Below are 24,632 nucleotides of genomic sequence, written 5' to 3' on the forward strand. Positions count from 1 at the left end.
ATGAGTATATGGAGTCTACTTTTCGATGATAAGAGTCGCTTGAATGACCTGTAGTCTCAGAGTTATTCCCTCAGGTTATATCCAGTGATGCTATTGCCCTTCCTATCTCGAGCTTTTATTTCAGGGTGCCAAGGCGAATTCTAGCCTCGTTGGAAGTTTAAAGTGTCTCCGACCTAATTCTTTAGAAAAAAGCTTTCAGTCTAACTTATTATACCCTAGAGACATTTTTATAGACATTAAAAGATTTTTGAAACGTCAATAAGTAATCTAATACAATAAGTAGTATCAACAATCAGGGTAAGTAAATAAAAATAGGAGCTGTAATAAAATAAGATTTTTTTTTTAAATTGACATTTATAAGAAGGTTTTAACCAAAGGTAACACTGGTAATTTAACTTCCATTATGTTAATTATTTTAAGTAAAAATTTTTCTTGAAATTCTATTCTTGGTGGAAGTAATTTTTTCTTAATTTAAATTATCATAAATACTTGATGTTAAATTTTTATATTTGATCAAGATTTTTAGATACTTTGGGGAAGCAGCGCCACCTACTTCAGCTAAGAAAAAAATTTTCTCACCCTGAGAAAATTTTTCTCTTGAATATTTGATACCTATTTTATATTATTTTACCGTGCAATTATACATATTCAATGAAAAAAAATGATTCAATATTATTTGATCTTCCCATTTGACATGTTTATCAATAAAAATATTAATCAAAATTTACTTCTATCGAGATATTTAATTTTTTGGAGCAAGAGGCTGAATTTTCTTCAAGCAAGAAAATTTTCTTGACTTAAATAAATTTTCTTGGATCAAGATACGTATTTCTTAAAGCAAGAAAATTAATTTGTTGAAATAAGTGAAATTTCTTGTGTCGAAAAAAAATTTTTTTTTTCGCTCAAGAAAAAAATTAGGAAGAAAAATATTTTCTTGACTCAAGTGAACCTTTTTTTCTGTGTGCATACTTTCAGTCATTATAAGAATAATAAAAATAATCATTATGATAATTAATAGTAATTTATTTATTTATTTAAAAAAGAGAAGTTTATCTTTCATTGTTACCCGTTTCTTTAACAAATTTAATAATCTAATAGTCATATTTTATTAAAAATGACTTTTACAAGGAACACAGAAAATTGACCTGTAAGGACCAGACTTTCTTCCGTCTAATAAATCAATAGTCTATTGTAGTCTCTTAGAAATTCCGTAGTATGGTATAAAGTCAAAGTCATAATAAGCATTTAAATCATCCTTTGTAGTATAAATTTATGATTGACATACTGCTGTAATGTTTTAATTATCTAATTGTCTTCAAAAAAATGACAAAGCCCTCAACACTTCCAGCACTCTCCATAAAAACTTGAGAGTCTGCTTTTTAATCGTTTATTATTATTTTACAAGCTAATAAATTATTAGCAATAATAAACAGAATATTTTTATTGCTTCATTAAAAACTGTATTAAATTCACCCGCACGGTTAACTATTTTTAAAAATTATTGAACAAATTTTATTATGAAAAAAACCAAACTATTTTATTAAGGATAATTAGTTCGGCTTAATAATTTCCATGGTTTCGAAACAATCCAAAAACTTCTAATTAATAAATTAATTAAAGCTTTAAATTAACTAATCCCCTTACTGAAAAATGAAACAGCAGCATTAAAAATAAAAAATTTTTGGTCCAGAAGATTTAATATAAATGATCAATAGTGACTGTAAAGTAATTGAAGGACCACACTATTCCTGCGCAAGGGTGAGAATCCGGTCGATAATTCTGTTGATGCTTGATGTAGGGGTAGGTTAGCGACACAGCCATATATTTATTCCTTTTGAGAGCTACTAAACACATTGTGGAGATTTCAAAATGAAAGATCGTTTTCAAATTCCAACATACATATAAAATGCATGTACATGTTAAATTTTTTAACTACAAAAAATTTCATAAACGCGTTCAAAAATTCATTATTACCTCAAAATATTCCTCGTGTAATGTAGGTCAAATTTCAAAGATTTAGATGTTTATAGTTTGCCAAATTTGTACCTTTGATTTTTGGTGACACTCGTTTTATTTTCAAAAGAATTTTCAATAAATAAAAAACACTTAGTTTTTGTTAGAAAAGTAAAGTATTTTAAAAACAATAATTCCATTCATTTCAAAACTATTCTATTTATCTTTCTATTATTCAATTCCAATAAGTCTTTTTGCAATTGATTATTTGCCATGTTCCGTAAATAAATGTGTTGTTTTCGTGAATGGAATATTTGGTTATCACAATGCATACAACCACATTTAATTGCACGTAAATGTGAAGTATTTTTTTTTGTAATATCCTCCTCTTATCTAGTTTATATTGTTTAATAAAAATCATCTGTTGCTATCTCAACTTGGCTTTTATATGAAATCGATAATCGCAAAAATGCTTTAAAATTTTTAATTCGTTGTTTAAATTCATATGAAATTGATTTTTATTGTTATTACATCAACTAATGTAAATGTTGCAAAAATATACCATTTTTTTTTGTGGCAGACGTCCCAGAATTGCAAAAAAAAATTTGTAAATAATTTACTCAATCCAGAATTAATAATATATGAAAAAAAAAAATCACAGAAGTTAATAAAAATTCTTTGTACAAGTTATTAGATTTTTTTTTGCAATCATTCAATTTAAAATAACTTAAAAGCTGTTAAAAATTAGCTGTTTCCTAATTTCGCCTTTATCAATTTTCAAATTACAAAAATTTTTATTTTTCTTAATGAACATAATTTGAAAACTTTCTTTTAACTTAAAATATCTACCGCATTTGCATTCATTGACATTACTATGAATTTTACGTAAAAATGAAGCTTGCACATGAATTTTAAAAATTGAAAACAACAATACTGATAAAAAAAAAATAAAAAAATTGATGTTACTTCGACTGTCGACTCATTTAAAGTCAAATAGGTTCAAACATGGTAATTTGCCATTACCCTTGCAACTTAAACTGGGGTAACCTCGCTTCTGAATACTACAATTTTGGAATTAGTATTTATTGAAGACACCCTAATAACCACAGGGGAGAACAAAAATAATTTCATAAAAAATGAAAAGAAACTATCAGGAATAATTAATTGATAATAATTGGAATTATATTTAATCGAAAATATTTATGTAAAATTAATAACTTTCAAATAAAATAATAGATATCGGTTTTAGCTATCTATTAGTGTAATTATTGAATAATGTACCTATTAAAGTATTGAGATGATATAAATCGAATAATTGTTAATTCTAGATAAATTTACTGAAAAATTGACTTTATACTAATTTTATATAGTTCACTAGTTGTATACTGAAACAAAGTTGCGAACAGTTATTTTAGAATACTTATTGTATTTATTTCAGGACAATACCGCTGTTGGAAAAAAAAATAAAAGTTCGCAAAATACAAAATAATGGAATCTACTGAGAAAAAAAATACTTTTATTAAGAAAATTTTCTTTATACGAGAACATAAATTTTTGAGCATTTTTTTGGGATTTTTTTGTAAAGCCCAATGAAGAGATAGAACTTTGAAATTTTTACCATTTATTTGTACACATTTAAAGAGTATACAGTTAAATTTTTAGCTAAAAAAATTCAGTAGAATTAAAGTTATAGTGATCTGAAGTCACCCGCCTCGAAAAAAATTGACGCTCACTTCCTCTATGATATCAACTGATTTTTATCAGCTATTTTGATACAGCTGGGTTTTATTCTGTATACTTAAATGCAGCGAGTGAACTACGATCAAAAAAAAATTTTGAAAATCTATATTTTTTTTTTTGTATCAAAAAAAAATCAAATTCCGACTTTTTTGTTCTAAAGTCCGTCAAAAATCGAATTTTCAAAAATTTTTTTCTATCGTAGTTCACTCGCCGTATTCAAGTGTATAGAATAAAACCCCGCCGAGTTTTTTGGTTCCAGATTAGCTAATCAGCTGATATCATGGAGGAAGTGAGCGTCAATTTTGTTCGAGACGGATGTCTTCAGACCACTATAACTTTAATTCTACTGAATGTTTTTAGCTAAAAATTTAACTGTATACTTTTGAAATATGTAAAAATAAATGGTAAAAAATTAAAAGCTCTATCTCTTCATTGGTCTTTACAAAAAAATGCTCAAAAATCTGCGTCAGATTTAACTGATTCCTTGTCATAAGAAATTCTTGTTTGGTCAATAGAATTTTTTTTCTCAGTGTGCCGCGTCTTCTACAGCTTGATAACTGAAAAAATGAATTATAATAACTGACCTGTTTTTTAATAGGAGTTGAGCACTCTTCTTTATTCCTTTCGAATCTCTCAAACTTGAAGCTATTACTTCGATACAACTCATTATCACTCTGCTGACGACGACACAGTCTCCTAGTAAATACACCGGAGCCACAGGGTGCACATTCTGTTGCCAACTCCCAGTGCAATCCAAGCATAGCAAATTCAGCAGTACGTCTAGCAACGGCATATCCAGCTCGTCTCACTCGACACTTGACACGCTTTATACGTCCTTCCGCAGACTTTGAATGACTACACGGTTGATTTGTACACTCGCACGTGCGTCGCGAACGTCTCGATTTAATAGTATGAGCACACGGTGTTGCCTCGCACTCACACCCTGCTTTTTCGGCTAAGTGCTGACAATTCGATCCCTCAGGACATTTGCAGGATACGTCAATATTTGTGGAATTCTGAATTCTAGGAGGCATAGGAGCTGATGGAAATGAAAAAGAACCCTGAGGACGACGTCGTAAAACTCCCGAAGCAGAACTGTGACGACATGGACGTTCAGTACAGTTACATCTGCAATCAGATACAAAAAAATAATTCAAGATTTTTTATATCAATTTTTAATGTTGTGAACCATTAAACTCAATTTTTTAATACTGAAAATTTTTATTACCAAAAATTCTAAAATTTTTTCAATTTAGATTAAAAAAATTTAATTAATCAAGAAAGTAATTAACATTGCTGAAAGTAATGTTGTTTTTAAAAAAAATTTAGTTTTTGATTTTTTTTAATTTCTACATTTTTTTAATTTTTTTTTCTAGTTTTTTTTTTTTTTTTTTTTTTTTTTCCCCAAAAAAACAAATTAAATATTGTATTTTTTCACAACAAAATCAACAGACATCAAACAATTTTAAAAATTTTTAAAACAAATTATTATGAAAAAAATTTAGTAAAAAAATTCCTTACGTAGAAATTAAAAAAACTAGGGGTGCGAATTTTCAAAAATATTTTTTTTATCATAATTGATTTGTTATAAAAATTAAAAAAATTGTCAGATTTTTAATATAATTTTTTTTTTTTTACAAAATTGAAATTTTTTTTATTCAAACAAAATCCGTTTGCTGTTTTCAATATCATAAAATTTAATATTTGTTAAGATTATAAAAATCCTTTAAAAAATTTACATATTTCATATGCATAATATAAAAATATAACAATAATATGTTCTCAGGAACTAACATTCACAATCCGTGAAACAAACCATCTAAAACTTGGCACAGCCGGCGTGAACCACTTCGGTTTCTTTTTCTTCATCTCGTTCTCTTTTTTATTTTTGAATTTATAAAAATTGTAGAAAACATATATTTCTAACATAAAACGTATTGCGGAAAATAAAAATTCCACAAATATGACAACTTTTCAGCAGTCAACAACTGAAATCACTGTTATAACACTGAAGTTGACAGACATTAAAAATTTTTTTAGAATTTTGTAGCAATTAAATTATTAAAAAAAAAAAAAAAAAATAATTAAAAAGTTTTACAAGTGAAAATTTTTAGAAGCATTCTTTTTATTGCAATTGATTTGTTAAAAAAATTTTTAAAATTGACAGCTGACCGCTAACTTCAATATTATAGCACAGGATATTTTATTTTTTGAATGTCAAATTAAAATTAAAAATATGCAAGCAAACTAAATAAAAGTAAAAATGAAATTGATTATGACATTTAATTTAGCTGTAGCTTCATAATTTTTTTTATTTTCTTTAACTAATAAATTATGGTAAAAAAAAATTATCAAAAAATGGAGTTGTAGGAATTTTAATAAATTAAAAATGCAATTTTTTAAAAATAATTTTTTGTTATAATTGAATAAATGAAAAAAAAATTAAAAAAATTAATAACGGCGGCTAATTTAAATATTGTATATTTTTTTCTTGAAGAAAATTAAAAATTTGTAAAGTGACAGCTAAATTTAATGTCATAATTGATAACAAAAAAAAAATTTTTTTTAATTAAAAAAAAATATTTACCAAAACTTTTGGACAGAAAGAGTTGATGTATAATAAAATAATGTTTACCTTCTGACTCTACGCGAGGAAGGTCGATTAACGTGGGGACACGGCTGGGACTCCGGCGGACAGTCGCAGCTGTTCCGAGGCCGCGTTCGTCGTACCCTGATCAGCACAGGATGAACAGGACAAGGTTGGACTTGACAAGAGCAAACAATCGTCTGAGGGCCATGAGTTTTACCCCGAGCATTAACACTACGCTTTGATCGCGAATCCACGTGCAATTGGCATGGCTGCGTGGAACAGCCACAACGTCCGGCTGTTCCGCGACGTCCAGCACTTTGTACGCGTTTCCACACCCGCTCCATTCAGCGACCGGCGTGCCACTGATTTCAGGATACCCCTTTCCACTCGTTCAAACTCGGTTCGCCCCGTCGACTCTCGGAAATCCTCGAGAACCTTCGGCGGACTAAATTTTAAAATGTATCACTACACTGACTGACTGATATGTACAAGGGGTGACTTATTTTGTATAGTATAAATAATGTGATCTTATTCATCCCTAAGGGAGAGAAAAATTTATCCTGATAGCTGGTGGGATAAGCTTCAAATTCTACTTCAATTTTAATCGATTTAAAGCTTACTTTAATAGTACAATCTATTATGTCGCATACAAAAATTTTAATTATTTTATTTTTATTTTTATTTTTATTTTAATTAGTACTACTGCGTGTTTAACATTGATGCGGTGAATATTTGTTGCAATATTCGAGGAATATTCTGAAGGTCCATACAAATAAATGCTCTCCCTGAAGGCATTTTTGGAATAACTCTGAAATAAAATTTATAATTAGTTTAAAATTTTTATTTATTGTAATTTTTCAATAATAATCAAATTAAAAGACATCTGTCAATTTTTATAACACTCAAGTTAGCCGTCAGCTTTTGATTTTAAAAATTTTTTTAACAAATCAATTACAATAAAAAAAAAGCTTCCAAACATTTTCACTTGTAATTTGTGAAAATAAAATTAGCCGACATTTCAAAATTTTTAGAAGTTTTTTTTTTTTAATTTCATTTAAATAATTAAACATTTTTAGACATCTGCTAACTTCAGTGTCATTGCAATTTTTATTAATTTTCACATGTGAATTTTTTTAATAATATTTTTTTTATAATAATTAAATTGCTCTAAAATTCTAAAAAAATTTGTAATGTACGGAAAGAACAATATGACACTGGATATCATCCTAGATTATACTCAGTGATATCTGGGGTGAAAAATTTTTTTAGATAGTAGCTAGTATAATCCAGATTATACTGGGTGGTATCTGGATTATACTCATTGTAATCTGGATTATACTAGCTACTATCTAAAATTTTTTTTCATTCAGTATAATCTGAGATGATATCCAGTGTCATCTTCTTCTTTTTGTGTATCTATCAACTTTAGTGTCATCAATTTTTTTGATTTTTGTCATTAAATTATTATAAAAAAATTTTTTAAAATTACGAAAATTAATCTAGCAGACATTTGTTAATTTTAAGAATTTTTTTAACTAATAAATTACGGCAAAAAAATAATAAAAAAATTTAACATGTAAAAATTAAAAACAATTGAAAATGCAATTTTTTAAAAATAATTTTTTTGGAAAAATTTGGTGTTAAAAAAATTTTTTTAAATGGTGAAGTGACTGTTAACTTAAATTTCATTAAAAAATTACAAGTGCAAAATTAAAAAAAATATTTTTTTTTTATAATTTATTTATAATAAAAATAAAAAAAAGTTATCAGATGTCTGCTGACTTCAGAATATTATTATTAATTCCAGCATCATAATTTTTTGTAATGATAAATTGATAAAAAATTATTTACCTTGTAGCTTGATCACCAAGTGACCCAATGAAGATAACGTACGCATTTACTTCAGGGCAGGAGGTTAATAATTGACCTAACCGTTGAGGCGGAATTCCATAACGCTCGAGATTTGCATCAGAAAAAACAACAACAATGGATTCGTCGGCATTCTCTCGACTTATGCTTCTAATTGCGTGCTGAGTTGCTTCCAGCGTGTGATCACCCGACATACAGAATTGCGAATGGGCATGCATCATCTAGATTAAAACAGATAAAGCATTACAGATTATTAATGGCGAATTCGTACTCCCGTACCAATCGGAATTGAAATTGCTAAATTTTTCCACAACAGATCATATCTTGGAAACAATTTAAAAGAGATAAATTTGAAATTTTTTTATTTTTTTAATTATAAAAAAATAATAAAGGACGAAAAAGAGGGTGTAAAAAAAAGATTAATTTATTAAAGAAAATTAAAAAATGCCATTAAAGGTTTACTGAAATGCTCGCTTGTTTTATCATCCGGTAACTTTTAATTATCATGACCATATTAAAATTTTATTAATAGTAAAAAAAAGTCGCACGTTGGAATTGAATAACGTTATTGAAAATTTAATTAAATTAACTTTGTTATTCATCAACAATTAAATGAAATCTTCCAAGTAAATTTAAATCTAAAATCTCAATATTTTTAATTCTTTGATTTTTTTTTAATAAAATCTTTGTTCAATTAAAATTATAATTACATTATTTCTTCTTAGCTATGTTTTTTTAATAAATTTATTGATTAAATTGTAATTTATATTTATATTGTTTCACGGTCATTCAATTAATTAAAAAGTGAGAGGCGTCGTCTAAAAATAAGCTTGGTATATATAATCGTTGTTATATCGCGTTACAGATACCATAAGGGCGTGTAAAAATTATACACCCTTATGGCATCCAGGAACCATAAGGGCGTATGATAAAAATTTTGTTATTTTTTTTAAGTTCAAAAAAATTTTTAGCTTGAAGAAAAAATTTTTTTTTGCATTTCTGAACGTTTCATACAAAAATACGTCGGTTACCGAGGTGGATCCCGGAAGCCATAAGGGCATATAAAAAAATTATTTTTTTCGGGAATCAAAGTATTTTTGTATGAAATGTGCAAAAATGCAAAAAAAAATTTTTTTTTCTAACTAAAAATTTTTTTGAACTTAGAAAAAAAAATCAGAATTTTTTATCATACGCCCTTATGGCATCCAGAACGCGATATACAAGAATATTGTATTACAATTTTACCTTTATAATTTCAAGTCGTTCTTTATTATTTGTTGGTGGTTGATTATGATCAACAAACAAAATATTGTGTGTATCACCGGAATGACCGACAATGTCATATTTAAACTTATCGTCGTAACCGCTAAAAGCCTCCATTACCATAACGCAAGCTTCCAATTCACGGTCCAGTCGTCCGTCATATCCATTAAATCGGTACATAGAGCCAGAAACATCGACAACAAGTTTAAATCTTTTTGGTTTCAGTAGTGGTGCTCCTATTTCAGGTTCCTTTTCGACTCTGCGACGGTAAATTGTTTTTTCGCCAGTTAAACCTTCGATCAATTTAGTATCGTCCAATTCACCAGACGTTTGATGTTTCAACCATTGACGTTCATTGCTTTTAGATTGAACACTACCCAATATTACTTTCAAAGTCTTTACTTGCTTTGTAACTGCATTGCTGAATTTTGAATATAACTCGTGATCGTATTCACTCATACGAATATCTTGTAAACGTTGTTTGAAGGCACGTACACCCATTTCTCTCGCGGCTTTTTTTACATGATCTGGCACTGAATTTTTTTCTTCATCACTCAATTGATGGACTGTGTGACCTGCATCCAATCGATATGGTCCACCTTTACCTCCTAAACCTGCTGTATCTCTGCCTAAATAATTCAACACAAATTCAAATATAAATAAGTGTTTTCTGTTTATTATTTATCTTATAACTCGATTTTTCCCCAATGGTATACTTATTCAAAAATAATCAATAGAAATAATTTTTTTTGCTCATTTTATTTTACTATCAATTTTATATCCTAATTTAGTAATCAAAGAAAATGCATTTATATAGGAGAAAATTAAAAAAAAAAAAAAATAGTTTATTGTAAATAATGAATAGAATTTGAATTATTAAAATTTATCATGACTGAAAAAAAAATTCTTGACTCGAGAGTAAATTTTCTAGCTCAAGAAAATATTAAGGAAAATTAAAAATTTATTTAATGAAATCAAAGTTTCTTGAGCCAAGAAAATTTCTTCTTGCTCCAAAATAACTTTTGTCTTCTTTAAAATTTTCCTGATACAAGAAGTTTTTTTTTCTATGTGGAATTATTTAATTTAAAAAAAAAATTGATTGAAGAACATTAATATTTTCAACAATCATATTTAAAATTGAAAAAATTTTTTTAATGTTACTGATTTATAAAATAAAAAAATATAGTATAAAATGAAAAATGATATTTTAAAATTAAATATTGAGTCTACGAAAAAAAATTAATTTATGCATAGCAATATGACAATATTATTGCCTTGTACATTTAATATCTATATTTTATAAGTTTGCTAATTTTTGTATGTATATACTTCAAAATTTAGCTTATTAAATTTACTTGAATCAAGTAAATAATTTTGAAGAATTTCATTGTCTTGATTTGACTAGAAAATTTCTTCAACTGAGAAACTTTTCTTGGTTTAAGTAAATTTTACTCGATTTAAAAATTTTTCGTCTTGATTCAAGTCAATAAAACTCTTTAAAATTATGTTCTTGGTTCGAGAATTTTTCTTTTGATTCAAGATGATTTTTTTTTCAGTATATGTATTTAACAACATGATGGGTAAATTACAAAACGAAAACACACTTAAATATAATCCCGAATTTTATAAAAAAAATTTAAATTATTAAATAAATTTTCTCGGATCAAAATACATATTTCTTAAAGCAAGAAAATTAATTTTGTTGGAATAATTGAAATTTCTTGTGTCAAAAAAATTTTTTTTTCGCTCAAAAAAATAATTAAGAAGAAAAATATTTTCTTGATTCAAGTGAACCTTTTTTTCAGTGTAGTATTAAAAATTAAAGTTCAAAATTTAGCTAGACTCATTTTGTATGCTATTAATTTCTGAATATTAAAAAAAAATTTTTTTAGCACCCTATTAAATAAATATAATTATCCTTGCGCTTTTATTGACACTAAATAATGAAAAAATATTAAAAAAAAAAAAATACCTCCAGTACCACCAGCCCATGTATTACCACCCACATGTGGATCATTGTTAGGGTCAACTTTCCCATGCTTCGGAGCAGTGGTATCAAGTCCAGAGTGCCTATCTTTGGTAATTTGAAGATGTTCGCCATCAGATCCGATCATCTTGCGCCATTCGAGTAGGGATTTTTCAATGTGAGCTGAAGAAGTTTCCCATAAACTCACGCAGCCTGTACAGTCGACAGAAACAAGATTTTGATTTGAAGTAGCTGCGATGTAAACCGGAATACCTTCAGGGTACATCCATTCAAAGGACGGCGGTACTCTGCTTGTCCTGTAAAAATTTTCAATTATTATTTCTCCTTTTCAACGACTTAATAATTACGTACATCGGAATCGGAAGATATCGAACTTTACGATCAACAACATCAACAACTTCCAGATAATTAAAAATATTATGATTATGACCATCAACTGTAGCTTTTTTAGGAATTTTATCTGATGGTACAACTTTTATAATTTGGCCATCATTAACAATCGGAGAACTGCTGACTCTAATCCTTTGATTTCGCGGCCAAATGTAAACTTCATTAGTACTATAAAGTTCCGGCAATCCAACAACAATAGTTGCATAAGTGGAATCAGTAACCAAAAGCCTGTTTGGTGATTCAATATCCTGATTCAATGCTTTGCTTAAATTTATTTTATTGAGTTCGCTGTGGCTTGCAGTTATGATAGATCCCATGTTTATTGATTTACTGTCCTTTTCTACTACCCGTAAAATATTTGGACAGGGTAAAGTATCAATAGACTTTTCAAGAATAAATAAATTTTTCGACGTATTGTGAATCAACCATTTTTGCGGTGAAACTATTGCAATTGATTCTATGTCCAAAGGCAGTGACATTGAAAATAAATTCATAGTCTTTAAATCCAATACGTCTATTTTATTTCCATTGGGAGTGTACAAGATAGCTTGATTGCTTGATGATATCAATTCATTTTTTAATTTCCACTTAGTTGCTTGATTTCTGAATGCTCCAAATAGCCGATTACTGGCATCTTTGAAAAATGATGACAGTTTTACGGATTTTGCACTTCCGTCATCAAAATCAATGACAACCAAAGTATTGGACTGCACCATAAAAAAATAGGTATATATTTAAGAAATTGTTTATAAATTATAAGTTACAGCTTGTGAGAAATAAAAAAATTTCTTTCAAAGCAGTCTAATTCGTCGGCTAAAAAAATAAGCTATTTTTGGATGAAAATTAACTTAACAGATAGTTGATAATTTTAAGAATTTTTGTAACAAATAAATTATGGCAAAAAAAATTGACATTTAGAAATTTTAAAAAATTACAAATGCAATTTTTTTTAAATAATTTTTTGGAGCAAATTTATTTGTTAAAAAAAAATTTTAAATTGTCTAACTTGGTGTCATTATTTTTGGGAGTTAAAAAAAATATACATTTTTTTATAACACTTAAGTTAGCTGTCAGCTGTTGATTTTACAAATTTTTGTAACAAATCAATTACAATAAAAAAGTACTTCCAAAGATTTTCACTTGTAATTTTTATTAATTTTCACATGTGAAGCTTTTTAATAATATTTTTTTTGTAATAATTAAATTGCTATAAAATTCTAAAAAAATTTTTAATATCTGTCAACTTCAGTGTCATATTTTTTTTCTGTTTTTTTAACACAAAATTCGTACTCAAACGGAACGCTATAATTTAGAGGCAGGTCGGCTTTGACAAAGGTTTATCCGAAACAAAAAAACGGAAGTGTTTTAGATTCGATATTACAATAGCTACAGAATAGACTGTCAATATTGATTTTTAACAATTGATGTTAATTTAAAGTAACAAATACCAAAAAAATTGAAAAAAAAAAATTTTTTTTCGCTTTTAAATTAAAAAAAAAAAAAAAAAAAAAAATTAAATAGTAAAAATCAATATTTTAACATGATAATAATCTGTTGTGTGAGTATTTATGTGTTAAAATTTCAGAAAAGTCGGCCTGAAAAAGATTTTTAAAATAAAAATCCAGGAATTTTTTATATACGTATTTGTTCGAAAAATGTAAAAAAAAAAATTAAAAGTTTAAAAAAAGACCAACTAGACTTCATCCTTAAGTCAAATATTTTCCTTTAAAAGAACTTTTTATCGCTCACCAAGTCGTACATAATTACTGATTATCACTACTTACCGATTCTTCATGAATCCATAGTTTTCCCGAGTTATCAGGAGTAATACTAAACCGGGGTTGATAAATTTTATCAAAGCTTACAAAACTGCTCAGTAAAATTTGATCAACTTGTTTGGAAGTCGGTGTCATTGTTGAAACACATAAAGGGTTTATCGTTAAAACATGAATCCTATCGTTGATTCCATCATTTTTGGGGCTTTTTGTCACTGCTAAATCGATCACATACTCATTTTCACCATGTGGAATGGTCCAGTAACTCTGCATTTCAGTAAACCATGCCGATCTAGTCTCAACACGATCTAAATAATCTATTTTGCGTTCAGGATAGAATGGCGAGCTTAATTTAACAAATTGCTCCTGTACAGGTATTAGTACTTTTTCTTGTGATATGTTCCAACTGCCTCCAAACTTTACATCAGGTAAAGGAAATCTGTAAATGATCGAACAAAATTTTTAAGTAAAAATCTTTATTTATTGTTAAGCTTTTTTATTACATATGTAATTAAAATTAGCATTACAGTCGTTGCTTACTCTTTTGCCAATGTAATATTATTCACATCAGTACCAATAGGAATGCCATTTTTGTGTAAAATCTTTACTAGAGTATCAAATACTTCGGCTGAGTAACGGTCAAAGTCAAAAACATTTCGCACGACACTCGATAATGGTTCTTTTGGAAATTTCTTAAATTGAGAAAAAAAATTTTATGAAACTCTTGTTAATTAAAACAAAATTAAAATAAATTTCTTACCTGCAAATGCTTTATAATATTTACAACTTCTCTAGTTGAATAAGGATACGCCACTAAGCCTTGATCTGACATATTTCTTAACTCTCCAAAAGTTCGAACAAGTTTTTCAATAATTTTATCATCAACCTCTGGGCCGTACTGTTTCAATAATGATATTTCGTCATTGAAACTAGGATTATCAACGGAATGAGTCGCGAATAAATCACCTAAGACTCCGAAAAAGTCATTTCCCAAAAATGGAAAGCCAGGTCGATTAGCCAAAACTATCATTCTGAAATCCGGGTGTACAACTATAGTGTTCGGATTATTGCTACTAGATGTAGAAATTCGTCTCCCATCTGAAAGAATCATTTCACCGTTTTCCGCAAGAGTCTGTAAATAAAATAATTAAAATTATTAATTGAAATATATAGAATTTGCTTGGTAAACAATTAAAGCATACTTTCAAAATACATGTTACGTGAGTAGGAGCTTTGTCAGCTTCATCAATTAGTAAAACGTGACCCAATTTAACAGCTTGCACCAAAGGAGAATCTTCATAAACAACGACCCCATCTCTAATAATTGTTTGTAGTGTTAATGTTTGAACTGTTGTATCACGGTGTAATTGAATATATTCACGCGGACGATTCATTAGTTGAAGCAATCTATCGACTATTTTATTTTTACCAACTCCCTGATTTCCAACTAGCAAAATATTTTCGCCAAGAAAAAAATCTTGTAATAAATTTTCTAATAATTTTAAATGCTGAGGTACATCGTAGAATAATATATTTGGTACTTTTGTCAAAGCTTTTGATTTATAACGATCCACTGTTGTTTTTCCAATCGTCAAAGTGTTTTCATCGACGATACACTTGATTGATTCTTCAACATTACTTTTTGCTGGATTAATACCAAGTTGTTTCATGCAGTCGATAAGTGCTTGTTTTGGCACTGCTGGCAAAAACCGCGCAAGACATGCTTTCTGAACGGCTTCGTAAACATTATCACTAGGATACTTAGACATTCTTGCTGCTATTCTTAATAATTGTCGTGTGCTCAAGGAACCTGCTAAAGACTGTAAAGTTGAATCTTTTGACGATCTCAAGGTGTGAGCCAATTCAATTATTTTCAGCATAGATGAACTGGGTTCCCCGTACTGAAAAATATTTAAAAAAAAATTATTAATTTAAATTACACGGAAAGAACAAGATGACACTGGATATCATCCAAGATTATACTCAGTGATATCTGTGGTGAAAAAAATTTCAGATAGTAGCTAGTTTATATATTTATAAATTTTTTAGAAAATTGTGATATTTAACTTTTTTTTTTTTTTAATTTATAAATTTTTTTGAAAATTTGTAAAAATTGTGATAACCAACTTTTTTTTTTTAATTGTATTTTTTATGTATTAAAAAAAAAAATATATATATATATATATATATATATATATATATATATATCAATAATATCAAATAGAAATTTCGTTGAAAAAAATAAACATTAAAATTGTTGACCCCACTTGTAAATATTTACCAAAAATTTTTTAACCCCAAATTATCGGAAAAATTGTGCTTAAAAGCTCCTTAAATATTTTCTATTTATGCAATAATTATTTAAAACAATATTTAACTATCTTAATATCTAAAATACATAATATTTATGATAATGCTAAGTGCACAGGCGCTAGAAAAAAAAAATGACGGAGATATCATTGAATATAATCCAAGATTCTATTGAGTATAATCCAAATTATACAGGATACTATCTCGGATTATATCCAGTGTAATTTTACATGGTATAATCAGAGATACTACTGAATGAAATGAGAGATTATAATGAGTATAATCCAGATATCACTCAGTATAATCTGGATTATACTAGCTACTATCTGGAAATTTTTTTCCACAACAGATATCACTGGGTATAATCCGGGATGATATCCTATGTCATCTTGTTCTTTCTATGTACTATAAAAATAAATTTTTTTTTTTTCCAAATAAATTCTCTTACAAGATACCTTTGTTTTAATAATGTGAATTTCCTCTGATTTTTGTAGAGGCCTGATTTCATGAAAATGAAACAGACTCAGTAGTTCAGAATTAAGCCAATGATTAAAAGTGTTAACATCGGGTGGTTCAGCCATAGCTATGATTCTAAACGAAGGATTTATCCTAAAAATTCCAGAAGCTGCCAGCTGCTGATCTGTTTTTTTATATTTCAATTTTATCTCATCATAGCGTTCAGATCCAATCAACCTTTTTCCGTCGTGTAATTGAATTTCTCGATCACAAATAAGTCTGTGCAATACTGCCAATGTACTGGGATGTACACGGTGAATTCCATCCAGAACAGCTAGCTTGCCGTCCAATGCTGCTGAAATAAGAGGAGAATTTTTCCAAATAGTATCACCGTTTGGCTTTGTAGAACGTTGTTGTATCAGATCTCTTGATGTCATATCCTAATTAAGTAAATTAAAACGATTGATAAGTAGTAAAAGTAGCATAAATATCGACGTTCTAATTAGCAAATTGTTTAACTTCATTTTAGAGAATAAAATTAGTTCAAAATTTATTATCACTTTAAAAAACCATTTAATATTTATTAGAGGTATAATATTTTAGTTAGGATCATTCAAATAATTTATAATTGGATTAGTAATAGCTATTACTACATCAAAATGTTAAAAAATCACCCTTTAAAAAATAAGGAGAGACCAATTGCTAATTAGACTGTCGGTATATTTTTTTAAATTTTGAAATCAATAATTTTACCTGATATAGGACAATTGGTTCTATTCCATATCCTAAATCATGCGACAGCTTATCAACAAGTACAGATTTCCCGCAACCCTTCGGGCCAATTATACAGTAATCGGAAGATACATGAGATAATATCATATTTGTTAGTAAGTTGTTTTGATAGGACGTCGGTATGTAAAACGAATCAGAATGTGGCTTAGTTTCATAACCACTTGGGACCTAGAAATGAAAGATAATTATCTCAAAGCTGTTTTAATACTGATATTTAATTTAAGTTTCTGTTATACTGCCTTGTTAATTATAAAGTTTTACATTGTAAAAAAAAAAAAAAAAAAAAAAAATACTATTTGTAGAAAATTTAAAATTTTAACTAGATAAGTTTTTAAACTAACAATTAAAAAGTATTAAATCAAAAATGTTACAATTTGTAATTAAGATAACTTAATAAAAATTTTAATAATTAAAATACTGCCTTGTATAAAAAAAATTTTCTTAGCTATATTAATTTTATTTTTTTATAAAACTTTTTTTTTTTTTTTTTTTTTTTCCCAAGTAGAAAAAAACTGTTTTTAGCACTTACATTTAATTTTACTTGACAATTATTTTTGTCCAATTTAACCAAACAAGAATCATTAATTTTTTCAATTTCTAATATTTTATCACTGGAGATGTTGTTTAAATGGTTATTATTATCTAGTACTCCAAAAGTAGTGAGAATATGTTCCACAGCATCTCTTCCTTCTTTTCCCAAAAACAAATTATACGGATAAAATGAATAAAATACGTCAAATACCGACAGACTCGGACACTTATCCTGTAAAATAAACCATAATGATATTTAAAAAAAAACTATCAATACTTATTAATGATAATTATATTAAAATGGTGAAATTAAAAGTATTTTTAGGCCTTAAGAAGAATACACCTACTGTGAAATTAAAAAAAAAAAAATTTATTAAACTAAATTTTATATATTTAAAAATATATATCTAGAGTTTTATTTTCAGTACTCCACAAAAATGCTTATAACTTTGTAACAACATGATATTTTTTAATAAAAATTTAGGAGAATGATCTTCAATGTATACTTGATAAAACAAAAAAAAAACCCGATCCCCAAATTCCTTAATTATCTCAGTTAAAAAAATTCCCGAAAATCACCTATTTCTTAAATCTTCACAACGGCTATCTTCTTTAAGGGATGAAATAAAAAATAAAATAAAATGATTAATAATTATTTATACTTACTAAAATTGAAGCGATACTTAGTAAATTATTTAATGGAAAATCCGGAAGACCTAAAGTTACAGCTTCAGTAGTAGTAAACGCGTGGCAGCAAGATAAAAGTTGTGATAATTTTCCTGCATCATAATTGGGCGCCAAATTCTTCAGAGTATCCAGTTGTTCCTGTAAAATAATAAATTATATGAAAATTGGTTTATTTAATTTAATTTATCCTTAAACTTAGTAGCATAGAAATCAACTTTAAACTACATGCACGGAATGCTCTTCATCCGATTTGATTCAACATACCACTCTAAAGTAATTAACAAAGGTTTTACTACTGTAAAGTACGTGACTAAGTACTGGACGGCACGAAATCTCTGAATTATACTGGGAGATTTGCATCAGCAACTTTAAAATTGGGCTACCGCTCTACTCGCAATATCAACCACTTAATCTCTAGAATTATTGCACTTTAGTAGGATTAAATGCTCTTGAAATCTATCAATTTTATTCAATTTAGTGTAGTTTCATATTATTTTTTTTTTTTTTCTATTTTGAATTCCAATTACATTCAAAGAGTACATTAAACTCTAAAGCTGCTCTATATTTATATTCCAGTTAATAAATTTAAGAGAATATATCTTTGCTTTAATTAAATAAAAGTCCCGGTATTTTAAAAATTTAATTAAATAGACGTTAAATAAATCCAAGGTATGGATCGTGCGTTTTTTTCCTTTTTAGTGTTCATACACGCGATTTTATACGAAAGAATTTTAAAATAGCATTGACACGCTATAAATTCCATTGAAATTGCCTAAAAGTCTATCTTATTGACCTGATAATGATGACTAGGCTCTTGCTATTGAAATCGTTTAACTTTAGACGATATTTCAACAAAACTAATTTTAACTTTTGCTATTCTTGGAGTAAATTTATTCTATCCTAGAATGATAACAAATTTCAATTTCTAAAATATCATTAAAAATAATAATCTGATGAAGAAAAACATTTTATTTTCTAAAAATATAATTTTTTAGCAAATTTTCAATCTGCTTAAGGGGTCATTCTGGTTTGAATCTTTCAACAAACATTTTTATTTAGATTTTTCGACAATACATATATCTAAAAATATTGTGTTAAAATTTATAAGTGATCGGACCACTATAACTATGTTATTTTACGGCTTTTATGTGGATGTTCAAGTGGAAGAAAATCAGTTTTTTAAAAAGCTAAAGGAATTTTGTATGGTGCCGGCATTGCTGATAGACTTCAGCTAAGATTTTGTTTTTCAATTAAAAAAACTTTAAATGCGTTCATCTTAGAACTATGTTTTTCTGGTTTACGTACATGGTATCTCCGGAACGACTAGCCCGAATTCAATTAAATTTAAACCACATATTCTATATAGTAGTAGCTATTGCATCAGCTACAATCAAATTAAAATTTTGATTTTTACTATTTTTTTAGGACTAAAAACTGTGAAAAAAAAAGGCTCATTTTTCAGTTTTTTTAAATGTCTGCAATTTTATTATTTATCAATAAATATTAATCTCCGTAGCTGATGCAATAACTGCTTACATATTGAAGGTAAATAATTTTGGTTTTTGTGTTTTAGATGAGCCATTATCAAGTTATCATGTACGTCAGCGACATACCAACTTTTGGAGGAGTTCCGTTCACTCGTTATTTATTCATAAAAAAAAATAAAGTTAGATTTTTTTGTATTGTTTAAGAGTCAATGTTTTGAGCTGAGTAAATTTTATATCAATATTTATAGCAGTTTCTGCGTAAATAATGATGAACATTGGCTTTTTTTCGAGCGCTGGAACCAGAATATCCTCTTAATGAAAGTAATTAAAAAAATTAAACAGCGTTTGGTAAAAGATCTTATTGCATGTAGACCAGCATTTTAGAAATACGTCGCAAACCGCAGTTAGCATACTCTCATTACCTCCTGAAATTACAATGCTGGCGCTACCTCGCACGATCACAGTAATGGAATGCTACTTGTTCACGTGATATTATTTAAACTTTATGGGTTTATTCACCGATAAATAGAATCTCACCTTTTATATTTTATAAATCATCAATATTCATATACGATCAAGTGCGAACAAATTTAAGTCATTCGATACAGACAATTTTTTCAGTTTACCAAATTTAAAATAAATTATTTGTTACACAAAAGCATAAATAATATGAATGCAATATTTTCATTGTTCAAATTATTATTTATGAACTATTAAGATTAAATTATTTCGGGCTTTGAATCTTCATTACTCAAACAATCTTGGGAAGACATGTCTTCTTCACTAGAACTGATATCAGGCATAAAAATATGCAACTGAGGACGACCATAAGATGACCACATTGATTTGTTAGTTTGAAGAATTATATCCGATTCAATTTTTTTCTCCTTATTACTCTTCTGTTTGTCTTCTTCGGAAAGATAATTTATTTCACTTTCAGTTTCATTTTCATAAGCTTTATTAACATGATTGTTGCAGTCAATTTTTTTTTGCTGTGAAGCTAGCTTGTAGTTATCGGTAACGGCAAACTTTTTAAAAGATAAAAGTGAAGAGGTGTGTTTTTTTACTATACCCAAGTCTTTTGATTTTACAACAGAAGAACGATCACTTGTGTTCAATCGAAGATTATTATCTTTATTTTTATAATTTTTTACCATACCGGCCATGTCCATCCACTGAATAACCCGATCGGATAAAAGATTGGAGCTTGATATTATTTCTTGTGATCTAGTATTTTCATCACAATCATCCGAAAATGATACTGCTCGGATAATTTCACTACTTGTATTTTTATTATCATTTTCCAGCACACTCAATTTACCGACTGAACTTTCTCGTGACAACACTCGCTTACATACATTGTGATGATAACTGTTATTGTGTTTAATTTCTTCAACACTGTTACTGTTATTAATATTATTTTTAGAAATTTTTAGAAGCAGCGGGTCCAACAAGTTTCTCGGCTCATCCAAAGATCGGCTGATGGGTGGCGCAGACTGTCTTCGAATTATTTTAGTAATTGTACTATCATTTTCTATTTTTTTACAAGCCACAACTCGAAACTCGATGAAGTGATTATCGAATTTTTCTAAACGATTAAATCTCTCTTTATTGACATACTTTCTGGCGTAAGTTTTTGAATTAGCGTCGGATGAAGACGTTTGAGGCCGTTGACGATTTTTAACGTCCAAAAGTGGATCATCCGGAGTAAGTATTGCGTGCCGTATACCATTTACCCAAACAGTTCTTACTGAAATCGGACGTTCCGATGAAGACCATATTGCCGGCATTGCTTTTATTTCTTAAAGTTTTATTTTTGAATTATTATAATTTTATAAAATAATTTTTTCATTGCTATCAAGAAATTTCCAACTCAATAAGCACACGAGATTATATCAATATTATTTCATGATAAATTTTTGAATAAACTCAAAAGAAATATTGATATTAACTTTTATTATTGGAGTTTTTTCATGCCGAAAATCGAAGAGTTAATATATAATATCAGCGAAATAACGAAACTCGAGAAATAAATTATTGATATCGGTAAGTAGATAAGTAGATAACTATCTTTAAAAAAGTATCAATAAGTAATAATATCCATAATTTTTTTTCAACATCAGTGACAATAGTTCTTATTCAACAAAATTCGGTATATCGACTATTGTCGTACAGCAGGACAGTAAAAGTATCTACCATTTGAAACACGCGATTCAAACTGTGCTATGTCTGTGATCATCGCGCAGCCACGGCATCGGTTTATATACCCTCGACAATGCTGAAACAATCACGGAGGGGATGATATTTTAAGTACACAAGCTTACATGTGACCCCTACTGGATTCTCTCAGTCCCATGGAAGTAATGACACGTCACGACAGTCACATAAATCATAAAAAATTTTTCCAACAGGTACACATACTTTATTTTTTCTCCATAATTATTAAACCATCTTGTATGCGGCTAAATTATTTTTTTTTTTTTTTTAATAGATATTATTCTGTGAGAAAAGAAGAAATTCAATTCTCATTCGAGCTATGCGAAGTCATGTGACATTTAAAACTACAAATAAACTAATCTTTGTAAAACTATTTCAGAGAAGATTCAAACTGAATGTCGCGTGCAGGCTTAAGGTGTAAAAAAAAATATTACTGTGCTAATATTTATAAAAAAAAAAAAAAAAAAACGATGAAATTATAGCATAAAATCTAAAAAATAAAATAAAAACTTTAGCAATATATTTTAACTAAAAGTTAATTTACAAAAGTTTTTTGATTAAGGAAGCTATTAATTTTGTGGGTAACAATGCAATAAAATCAAGAGTTTTTTTTTATTAAGTATATCCGAGAAGAGCTTAGAAATTATAAAATAGTTGTATGTTCTTGTGAGAATGTTAATCGAATAAATTTAAAATTCTCAAAAAAAAAACTTACTTTGAAAGTCGGGGGAGCAATATGCCTGGCTTGGAACCTTGATCTGAGAGGAGGATCTAGAGGATGACCGTGATAACGTAATGAAGGTAAGCCAAGAGCTATCACACGAAAATCTTCATTGACACGAACGAGTTTCCATGCATCAAGTTCTTCTTGACTATGATCCTAAAAGGAAAACAAAATTATCAGATATGTATTTTTATGTTTCTATTGATGAGTTAAATATTTCACCTTCAATAATTTATCATATCTAGTTGATGAAATAAGAAACCGACCGTCTTCAAGATGCATCTCTCGATTCTCCAATAAATTATTTAAAACAGGCAAAACATTTCTTTCAGCTTTTTCTACGCCTTCAAGAATAAGAATTCTTCCGTGCGTTGCAGCTCGAACTGCACTTTGGTCATGATAAATAGCCGTACCATTAGTTATTTCTCTTCGTTGTTTCAAGTCAGTCTCCGTTGTATCTCGAGATAAAGCTATGAATTCAACCTCTCGCTCTGTAAGCTCAAGGTACGATAAAGCTAAATTTCTTCGTCGGGGGCCCGGTCCGCCCATTAAAAAAATATCTTGGCCGAGAATATCCTTTTGCATTATCCATCGCAAATTTTTTAATACTTCTTGACTGGGATTTTTAATCACTGTGCAATGAAAAAAAAAATCATTATTAAATTTTTTATGAAATAATTTTTTTGTTAAAAAAAAATTGTTATTTAATTTTTTGATAAAAAATAAAAAATGGATAAAATGCTTACAATATTTTTGAGGAATATATTCTGGATTTTTTGCAGGTTTTATTTTTTTTGAAACATCATTTATAGTTACGTTGACACTGTCTGAAATGAATAAAAAAATAAATTAAAAATAATTAGAATATTAAACGAATAACAACAAAAACAAACTAAATAACTTTTAACATAACACTGAAAGTTGACAGATATTGAAAATTTTTTTTAGAATTTTGTAGCAATTAAATTATTAAAAAAAAATTTAATTAAAAAGTTTGACATGTGAAAATTATTAAAAATTACAAGTGAAAATTTTTAGAAGCATTTTTTTATTGTAATTAATTTGTTAAAAAAAAATTTTTAAATTGACAGCTGACCACTAACTTCAGTATTATCTTTTAACTATTTGTTTGAAAATAAAAGTAAAAAAAATTACCTGATTTACATGCTGTCAAAAAATAAAAATTAATGTTTTTCGAATTTTTAAAAATTTTATTAACAATATTAAGTCGATTTGATTCTATTAATAACATTTCTTTGAATAATAACAAAATAAATATTCTATATTTTTTCAACAACACTACAGTCTTTAAAAAAAATAAACTCAAAATATAACCTTATAAAAAAATATGTGCAAAAATTATCAACGTTATTTATAAATACAGTACAAAATAACTTAAACGTAAAACACAAAATAATATAACAACAATAATTTTGTCATTTATTGATGACTTACATCATAAATGATAAGTTCAAAGTATCATAGTAAAAACAGTAAACACACAGTGAGGTTGTGGTTCACTAGTACATATATGTACTATATATGTTTTGATTATGGGAGATAGAGAGTTCGTGTAAATATCATGAGGTCGAAATACCCGCGTTCGTCTTTTCTAGCTGTCGTAAAAGAGAAATCTTCTCTATCAATATCGGCATATTACACGCACATATACCAACCGCAAAAACCATATCATGTCCTATATTGAAGAGATGTTCGCTGTCATTGTTGCTTCATAAATTTCTTCTAAACAAAAATACACGGAAAGAACAAAATTACACTGCGTATCCTCCCATATTATACTCAGTGCAATCTGTGGTGAAAAAAATTTCAGATAATAATGTCATTAAAGTTAACCAACGTT

The 24,632-nt window shown here is 27.8% G+C and overlaps 2 protein-coding genes across 3 annotated transcripts in view; both read right to left on the bottom strand.

Annotated features, from left to right (window-relative positions):
* Hwt (SH2 domain-containing adapter heavyweight) overlaps positions 1-6,635 on the bottom strand; it is a 180,250-nt gene extending 173,615 nt beyond the window's left edge. Inside the window, exons 1-2 of the mRNA XM_074251687.1 lie at positions 6,329-6,635; positions 4,278-4,821 (exon numbers count right to left, since the gene is read on the bottom strand). Coding sequence (XP_074107788.1) covers positions 4,278-4,821; positions 6,329-6,627 — 843 coding nt within the window. The 5' untranslated portion in view covers positions 6,628-6,635. The remainder of the gene's footprint in view (positions 1-4,277; positions 4,822-6,328) is intronic.
* Positions 6,636-6,951: 316 nt separating this feature from the next.
* C12.2 (von Willebrand factor A domain-containing protein c12.2) lies at positions 6,952-24,245 on the bottom strand. Of its 2 annotated transcripts, none has more exons than XM_074251674.1 (17): positions 24,227-24,245; positions 23,518-23,598; positions 22,994-23,403; positions 22,763-22,927; positions 18,323-18,481; positions 17,655-17,888; positions 17,087-17,293; positions 16,333-16,773; positions 14,770-15,468; positions 14,328-14,699; positions 14,108-14,259; positions 13,577-14,006; positions 11,754-12,499; positions 11,388-11,698; positions 9,398-10,044; positions 8,135-8,373; positions 6,952-7,091 (listed from the first exon to the last, which is right to left on the bottom strand). In XM_074251674.1, exons 3-17 carry the CDS (start codon positions 23,354-23,356, stop codon positions 6,983-6,985), a joined length of 5,274 nt encoding a protein of 1,757 aa, XP_074107775.1. In that variant the 5' UTR covers positions 23,357-23,403; positions 23,518-23,598; positions 24,227-24,245; the 3' UTR covers positions 6,952-6,982. The 2 variants fall into 2 exon arrangements, with proteins under 2 accessions (XP_074107775.1, XP_074107770.1); XM_074251669.1 differs by lacking the exon at positions 24,227-24,245 and adding an exon at positions 23,927-24,135.
* Positions 24,246-24,632: the final 387 nt, after the last annotated feature.

This window comes from Cotesia typhae, unplaced genomic scaffold (assembly GCF_013202065.1).
Source record: "Cotesia typhae breed Kobodo isofemale line unplaced genomic scaffold, CoteBio_Ctyphae contig_122, whole genome shotgun sequence".
NCBI lineage: Eukaryota > Metazoa > Arthropoda > Insecta > Hymenoptera > Braconidae > Cotesia > Cotesia typhae.